Source organism: Phallusia mammillata, chromosome 3, assembly GCF_965637545.1.
Source record: "Phallusia mammillata chromosome 3, kaPhaMamm4.hap1.1, whole genome shotgun sequence".
NCBI classification, from domain to species: Eukaryota; Metazoa; Chordata; class Ascidiacea; order Phlebobranchia; family Ascidiidae; genus Phallusia; species Phallusia mammillata.
The window spans coordinates 5,767,114-5,776,266 of NC_137254.1; the positions used below are offsets into that span (position 1 = coordinate 5,767,114).

Consider the following 9,153-nt stretch of genomic DNA (forward strand, 5'->3'; position numbering starts at 1 on the left):
TAAATTTACCTGCTTTTTCTGGGTTATTATTTTGGGTTTAAACCCACCATGCCTAAAATTAAATGTACGTGTTTTACCCAAAAACTGTACATATAAAACGTTTTATTTTTGGAAAAAAACATACATAAAAAACATGCTAAATGCCTCAGAAGGAAAAACATAACAAACAAAAAGACAAACTAATTACAACATATGACACACAATACCGAATCATACATTGACAAGACTGAAACATCAAATAAAAGCACTCGTAAAACTTGCAAAGCTTTGTCAACATGTGGAAAGTATAGAACACATAATATAAGGCTGTGATGCCTTTAGAAATACCATCCACACTCAGTACAGGGTTTTTGCACAGAAAACAAAGTGATTTTTTGAGACGAAGAAATATCTCCCCTATACAACCAAGAGCAGCTGCTGACGATCCCCAAAGGCTGCTCATGTATCTTCAAATGTTGTGTTTGCCTAAATATTCAAACATTATTAATAAACTTAAAATAGCCACATATAAATAAATCTAATTTTAAATTTATTTTGTTTAATAACATTTTGCTAACAGTCATTTACAATAAATTAATGGTCATGATTAAACTACTAAGTATAAAAAGACAATAAATATGTACCAAATACCTCATAGTACAACTTGCACAATGGGCTGTTTTCCAAAATATCATTGCTTTTTATTCCATTTTTTAGCAATAAACTGTCATAGAAGAGTTGATTTTTTTATCATGTATACAGCAAAACCTGAAGTAAACAGAAAATCATAAAAGTAATGTTTAAATGTTTGCATAAAAATTTGGTAATACTGAATATTCATAAATTCCTACCGATTTTGCTTCATCATGCAAGCTTTTTCTTGCCAACAATAGAGGTGGCCTGTCAGAGTCTGACGTCGGCGACAATCAAATGTTCCTGTCTTTCCATACACTTCCGGATGATGTCCAGCGGCAATTTGCCTGTGACACGTGATAGCCATCCAAGATAAGTCATACGCTGCCGACCACGATCTCTTCGCCCCTCCACCTTTCCGGTGAGCACCAGATGTTCCAATTGCTTCTTACGAAGCACGTGACCGAGAAATCGAACCTGTCTCATGACGATGGTCCACATCAACTGTCTTGTTGTTCCAGCCCGCTGCAGCACCGCGTCATTTCGCACCTTCATCGTCCAGGATATGCGCATCATTCTTCGCAGAAACCACATTTCCGCTGCCTCCAGGCGATTCTGCGTCGTTTGGCTGATGGTCCAACACTCACAGCCATATACGAGAACTGACCACACGTAGCATTTCAAGAGTCGAAGTCTTGTTGCAATGCTGATCGAGCGAGAGATCAGAACGCTTTTCATGTTTTTGTAGGCAGTTTTTGCAATTCCAATGCGCCTGCGGATATCTATGTCACACTTTCCTGTCGATGTTAACATGCTGCCCAAGTACTGGAACTGGCTGACCTGTTCCAGCACCTCTCCTTTCACTTTGATGTTGCACGTCGGCGTGACGGCCTTCTTGGAGAAAACCATCACGAAAGATTTTCTCTTATTGATGGTAAGCCCTTTCATTTCGCTTTCCTCAACGGTCTTGTTTATCATGTTCTGTAGCTTTTCTTCTGTGTCGGCAATGAGTACAGTGTCATCGGCGTACCTCAGGTTATTAACATTTACCCCGCCAATGATAAAGCCCTTCAGCTCTTTGATGTGGCGCATTATCATTTCCGTGTAAAGGGAGAACAGGTCTGGTGACATGATACACCCTTGCCTCACTCCGCGTTCGATGTTCACATACTCACTCAGCGCACCATCTATCCTTACTGCTGCCTGCTGGTCCCAGTACAGATTCTTGATCAATTCGATGTCCTTCCCATCGATGTCCAGTGTCTCCAGCATTTCGATCAACGGTTCGTTTCTTGCCAATATGTTTTTGAAAAAAAATCTTTTTAAAAAGAGATCTGCAGTCCCACCAATTTTGTTGTTGCAGGCCCCTTTGCAAGTTTCTTCTTTATTTCATTAGCTTGTGCATGGCGTTGATATGATAACTTTATGTATCAAAATGCCTGTAGGTAAATATAATGCTTTGAAATACACTTCATTTATTTTGCTGCAACCTTGTTATCCATAGTATTAAAGCTTTATGTTTTGTATTTTGCCATATGTAACACAGACACTCATCAGTTCTCAACAGTACCTTTCCATCATTTTTGTTTTTAAAAATACCACATTAACAAAACATAACACTAGCACACCACATACATCCAATGCACAAAATTTAACAAAACATAGGCCTAATACTAAAATATTCTCTTATCACAGAAAGTCTTTATTAAAATTAATGTGAAACTTACTTCAAAGTTTTATCCTCTTTTCTGAGGGTCGTCCATAGTCCAAGCAACCAAAAACAATTTGGGCAAAATCGGTTAATCTGTGAATGCCGAAGTATTAATCTCTTTAGGCTATGGCTAGCGCCGCTAGCGGTAGGCACATGGGCGCAGGTACCGACAAAAGAATAAGGCTCAAGCCCAAGGGAGTTGAGATTCCCGCACTTTTTGTTTGGCCGTTGGGCGCAGGCGGTGAGCCAAGCATGACGCAATTTTAAGCCATCGGGTGATCAAGCGTGAAATCAATTAAACAGCAAGTTTTATTTGTTTTCCAATGGGTTTTGGATTGTATATTAAAATTTTTTGATTAGTATTATTTCCCTACAATCATTTGAAGTTTCGATTGCAACTTTAATGCGATTGTTTATGGTGATAAGTAAACGTAAAAAGTTAAAGTGTTTGGTGTCAGTCGAATACATGTGCTTTCAAAAACTGTTTTATTTGAAAAAAATACAAGCGTTAAAAAGACATGGTAAGATCAGGTTAAAAAAACCTACATTGTTTGACTACGGTACCAATACCATTGAACACCAACAACCCAATTTGTTTGGGTAGAGTACAGCCCTATTTTACACAAACGATTTAGGCTAAAAAAAATTTACCCAATAAAGTGGGGTATATTTTTTTGGGTAACGCAAATTTGGGTAAAAAACATTGGGCAACAAATCAGTTTGCCCAAAATACTTGGGTATGTCGCTGCTGTACCCAAAGATCTCTTGGTCGTTTTACCTAAAATTGTTTACAGTGTTAGGGAGTTTCAAATTACGATGAAATTACGAGTGTAACAGGTAAAACATGAAACGATTTGATAAACAGCACAGGTTTGCGACCGTTTAAACAACAAGCATATGGTATATTTTACTTTGTGTTTAAAATACCCCATGTTGGTCGCTGGTAGAATTGTCAGCAGTCAGTCAAAGTACTCGCCATGTTTCGTTTTCAATTGCATTGTAAGATAAAAGTTGTAAAAGTTAACAAAAGTGGAGAAAGTTGTTGAGATACAAACTCTTAGAGACAAATACATAGAAACAAGCGATATGAGATAATGCCCAGAAACATTTTGATTTTTCTGATATATTTGGACCTTGCCTTTCATACTTTGCAGAAAATATAGATAGTCGTAGGAATTAAACCACAATTTTCCTATAGTGATGCAAGTGTGTACTAAAATGTCGTTAGTGCGCTATAGGCAGGGCTGCCATACCGTCCTTGTTTCTACGATTTTTTCAAAGGGTAATGTCTACGACAAAATGTTGTGCTGTTTTTCTAAAATACGTCTATTGACTTGAGTCCTTCCTTATTTTAACAGGTACAAACCTTTTATCTTTTCATTGTTGTATCTGGTGTGGCTTAACATACCAAACACGTTTGTGACCAAAGAAAATATAACAAATATGGCATGTGATGTGTCATAGTTAGAAAAAAAGAAATGATTTGTTCAAAAACGTTTGTTTAGTTTAGTATGAAAATGAAATCTTTTTGTTGTCCTTATTTTGAGATCCATGTCCATGGCAAACCTGACTACAGGACATTTTTGCTCTAATCAGCTCGCAGTGATTTCAAAGAATTAGTTGCCAAAGCGTTATGACGTAAATAGTGGGATACGTGGTAGAGGCGCAGTAGGTCTGAAAGGACGTGGTGGTGGTGGAGGAGGCATGTTCACCTGATTGAGGTGGTGGTGTTTACCTGGAAGTGGTGGTGGTGGTGGAAAATTTACCTGGAAATGGTGGTGGCGGTTTTTTTTTCACAATGAAAGGGGTAAAGTTTTTTATTGTATATAGATGTGGGTCTCGTGTTTTACACATTTCTGCTGCGGTGCAAGTATATCCTTGTTAATTTGCTTGTAAAAAAACCTGTGTTGGAAAGGTGACGTAGCGGGCGTTGGAGAAATGTTGACGCGCGTGAACGATTACCGGTACTTCCCCTTGCAACAATGAAAAAGTTGGGCGGCTCGTTAGGTTACATGCGTTGATGCTGTTTTGAAATCTTGTCACACACTTTGACAGATAAGCTGATAAAGTAGCAAAGGAAACGGTAAATAGAAAACACAAGCTTTGTAGCCTACTCCGACAAAAGTTACAACTTATTTTCAGTTTCCCTTTAAAAGACACAATCCAAACCTTTAAACACAAACCTTCTAAATTTGACCAAAAGAATAAATTTTTGAAGAAATAGCATCTTCTAAAAACAACTATAAAAGTAAACAAAGAAGGTAGCAATGGTTTAAAAACACCAATCCTCTGAAATAATAACAACAAACTATAAAATCTATTCCTGAGAAGTAGTAGTTACTGCCACCTTTTAGAAAAAAAAATACACCTTGGAAGTGCTTTGAAATTTATTGATTTAAAATCAGGTCATTAAACATGTTTATTTTGGGCAGCCTTTTGTGTAAAAAACTGACTTAAATAGAAGTTTCTTTTAAACGCCAAACCAAATAGGCCTAAACTTTATTTTCTAAGAAATAGCATATCTTAAACAACTTAAAGGAAAAGTTAAAAAAACTCCAATACGCTTTCAAAAACCAACCTAAAAATCTTCTTCTCTTGAAAAGCGTCGTTAGCTTTAAAGCGAAGAAGGAGGTGCGAATAAGCACCGTTACCTGTAGAAACTCTGTAAACACTTTTGTTTTAAGCTACCTTTCAAAATATCTGTAAACGCCGAACCTACTAAAAGTGAGCAATAAAATCGTTTTCGATAAAATAGCATCTTCTACAAATTACTCAAAAATTTAAACAGACGAAAGGAATGGTTTCAAAACACAAATCCGCTCATATAATAATAACAACCTATAAAATCTCTTCCTTAGAAAAAGTATTTTCTACAACCTTTACAGAAAAAATACAAAATACACATTGGAAGTGCTCTGAAATTATTGGCTTAAAATCAGGTCATTAATCCTTATATTAAGCAGCGACTTAAAACGAGCTTTCTTTCAAACGCCAAACTAACAACATACTTTTAAAATCCCCAACCTCACGACAATAAAGCATAAAATCCTTTTCTAAGAAAGAGCGTTTTGTACAAATTACTCAGTCATAAAAAAATGTTTTGGTGATTGGTGATTTAAAACTAATTCTTACCGAACTAAGAAATTAAAATCTCATTTTATAAGCAAGCTGCATAAGAAACACTAAAATGGCAGTTTTTCGATAGCCCACTACAAGAACTGGGTATAAAGTTTAATGTTTCCAAACAGTACCATAAAAGCATTGTCTTTACTCTCTCTGCAAAACGTTCAAGCCCAATACGCAGGGGTAAACTGGCAACTTGTTTCGTGCTGCTAAGTAGAAAATAGCACCCAAATGATTTGGTTCCCACGAAAACTGCCATACCATACATTTGCTTTTTGTCTGGTTGACCCAATCTAAGAAAAATGGACTTGCTAGTTTTGATGGACTGGTATGGGAAAAACAACTGCTTTATTTGTCAAAAAAAATATCAACCAAAAGTTCTAACAATAACTTTATACGTGCCCAAAAATTTGTCGTTAACAAAAAATTAATCATTAACCGGTCAGACAAATATAAAAGAACCCGACCGGGGTCGGGATTATGCTGCCCTGTGTTTAGTATACCTTAAGAAATCTCGAAAAAATCTTGTTCCTGATAAAAACGAATGTGAATCAAACATAGTTATTCGGTTCCACAAGCAAGCAATCCACGGCTGTGTTTTTCGCACCGACATATAACTAAAATATGTACCGTGCATCTTTTGTTGACCTTTTCAATGTACCACACATAAAGTAGGGTCGTTTCGTTAAAGTTTAAATTCAAAACTAAAGCATAAATTTAATTTTTTACCTGATTTAGTCACTTCACCATCGTTTTATACCTCTTGATGCGAATTCTTTGAAAGCCTGTTTGATATGACGATTAACGTGTCTGACTGAGGAAAATCAACAGACTTTAAGTCAAATGTGAAATGTCAGTTGGCGAAGTGTTCGCATGTCAAAAATGAAAAAATAACTATATGTTCTTTTGCGCGATAAACATTTTGCTTTGTAAAAAAAGTTTTTCTTCGCTTGTCGTACGTGTCAAAGCTTTTCTTCCCACTGTTCGGGAGTGACACGCGATTAGCGCACTTGCGTGACTGTTACACGAGCGAAATGGGAGACGTCTGTGCCAATCAGCCATCGGTATTTGATAGTCTCGCTAAGTCGGTGTAACTGTCGCTGACAGTTTTCGCCCTTTAATTCGAATCGCCCTTTAACTTTATCCTATTCTAGTCATGTAAACCTTCCGCCCAATGCTGTGAAAACCACAATGAAAGCTCAACATATTCCGTTGAGTGTGTCTTTATGTTGTAACCCGACAAGTAATTGTTCTCCAAAGTGTTTGTCGTAACGGGAGATCCTTTTTTATTAAATTGTTTTATTTCTGCTCTTTGCCAAATTACACAACCCTCTGTCATTATACATGAACGATGTACTTGAAAGCTTTCACACGCTACTGGACGCTTCATGCCAACTCGAGGAGCGTAGAGACATCGCAAAGCACCCCGCTTCTTTGCTCCAGTGCGTCGTTGTCAAGTACTTGGCGGTTTTGCTTTTGCTCAGCGTTAACGGTGGCAAGTACGACATCAACATAACCAAACGGTGGTTGATACCTGTTTTAATGACGAAGAGGAAAATTGACTTGTTGCGATAAAGGGTTTAACCATTTGCGCATCAAAGCCGCTTTGCGCGCAATATCTCATACGGCACGTTTTTGCACAGCTTCAACTGTTCGACTGAAAAGTCGTTTGTTTCTTCTTAAGATGACTGATCTGTCTACACACTGAATGAAACGCGTTTTCTCTTTATGACTGCCTTTCACAGTTCGGTTTCTGCAGCGGTAGTCAATCTCTTTTATTTTTTATCGGTTTATGGTTTATTTGCATTTTTTCGAGCACTCGCGATTCAAGCTAAAAATATTTATTAAACTAAATACAGCGAAAACAAACAAAACTTAGCGAAACAAAACTGTTAGATAACACCTTCAAGTTTGTTTATTTCTTGCAAAGGTATTTCCACAACAACATGCTTGATGAATTGCGTTTACTTTTATTAGATTACTTCGTAGTTCTTTAGTCACATACAAAACTAAAACAATGATGAAATCGTGCGCAAACAATTACCTCTGTTAACAAAATTTCAGCTCTTCCGGCAGTTTTTTTATTTCTAATATGCCAACGTTTCTCTGTTGTTCATTGAAAATCTGATATTACATAAGATTTCCCGAACTAGCGGGTGGAAGAAAATGTTCTGGACAGTTTACCAAAGAGAATATGTGATGTTATATGTTTATATTTTAGATAGTTTCAGGCAGATCTTATCTTCGTTTCGTTGCTTGTTTTACAATCCGATGGTCGCTGAACTTGCTCAAATCGCAACATGTCAGCTTTCGCTGCGTGATTGTTTCTTAGATTGGTAAAAATAATAAAGAGAAGAACTGTTATTTTTCTTTGGGTTTGTGGGAATACCGTAATTTTTCCCTGTGTTGTTTACGAAGCCACGTACTTAATCCATTATATTTCTTCACTTGTCAACACGAAAGTTGAAAAGCCTCGTCAGAAGATATCCAAACAGTGCGATTGTTGAATGTTACATCATGTATTCTTTGAACACAAGTTCTCTGGTAGTTATGTTTTCGATTAAACTTTTGTATTTGCCATGTGAAAATTCGTTGCATAAGGTCCCCGCCTCCGTTATTTACCTAGCCTAAACCCATATATTTTTTTTCGTTTTCAAACGAAGCTTATAAAATCCACGTCGACAAACAGAATGTAGGCAAAACAAGCAAAAAATTACTCAACAACCAAACGTGCAACTCTCGAGTCTGAAGACAAAAATAACTGAAAGAACGGAGATCTTTGATCAAATATGTCGCAAAACGCATTACGCTCAATATCCGAAGCCGAATGCGTTGGAAGTGTGTCGGTTAAATTCGGTCTGGGGTAATTTTTTTGCAAAATGAAGAGCTGTGTAAGCTTGTGTTTGCTGTTTTTCCTAAATTCCCGTATGTTTTAGTCAAGACACACCTAAAACTAGTTTATCTAAAACCCGAAAAGTACGGTTACTGCAGAGTGCAGATTGTGTACAAGTCCACCTTCGTCGTGTTATTACCGATTGCATCAAATACATGACAAAAGACGTTGCAGCGGATGGGTTCGTGCTAAAGTTTAAATGCAAAACTGGAGTCGCACCCGAAGCTTACCTAATGCGGGCTTGATTCGGCACTGACTTTACCTTATGCAACGAATTTTCACATGGCAAATACAAAAGTTTAATCGAAAACATAACTGCCAGAGAACTTGTGTTCAAAGAATACATGATGTAACATTCAACAATCGCACTGTTGTCATGATCAGTGCGGGATGTAAATCAAGCTATTCTTTATACACAACTTCTCTGGCAGATATGTTTTTTGATTAAACTACTCTTCATGTACGTGTACAGTGTATCTAAAAAACATAAACTCTCATAAAAAAGTGACAACCAATCTTACACCTTTTTTTGGAAAACAACAACAAAAAACAACACGGCAAACAAAGATTCAAGTTGCAAGGAGATGTAACAGGGAAATATATCTCAAATCAAAAAAAAAAACAATCGCTATGATTTACCCGTATGGCCCACACAAATGTTTTACGTTCAGTCTAACCATCATGCCCTTTCGTTAAAGTTTAACCAATATTATTCTTGTTTTCAATTTTTTTCCTTGACAGTTTTTTCTGCTGAGGTTATCTTGTGGGCTTAATTAACATGCTTTAAACCAAAGCAAAATAACAGTTCTTCTCT

General features: G+C 36.9%; 1 protein-coding gene across 1 annotated transcript; it reads right to left on the minus strand.

Moving 5' to 3' along the window:
- Positions 1-882: 882 nt before the first annotated feature.
- Positions 883-1,633, minus strand: LOC145218725 (uncharacterized). Its single transcript, XM_080086132.1, has one exon. The coding sequence runs from the start codon at positions 1,588-1,590 to the stop codon at positions 883-885; it is 708 nt and encodes a 235-aa protein (XP_079942258.1). The 5' UTR covers positions 1,591-1,633.
- Positions 1,634-9,153: the final 7,520 nt, after the last annotated feature.

What these genes read in the sequence shown, in the direction of transcription:
- LOC145218725 (XM_080086132.1), bottom strand. Translation starts at nt 1,590, where the DNA reads ATGATAAACAAGACCGTTGAGGAAAGCGAAATGAAAGGGCTTACCATC.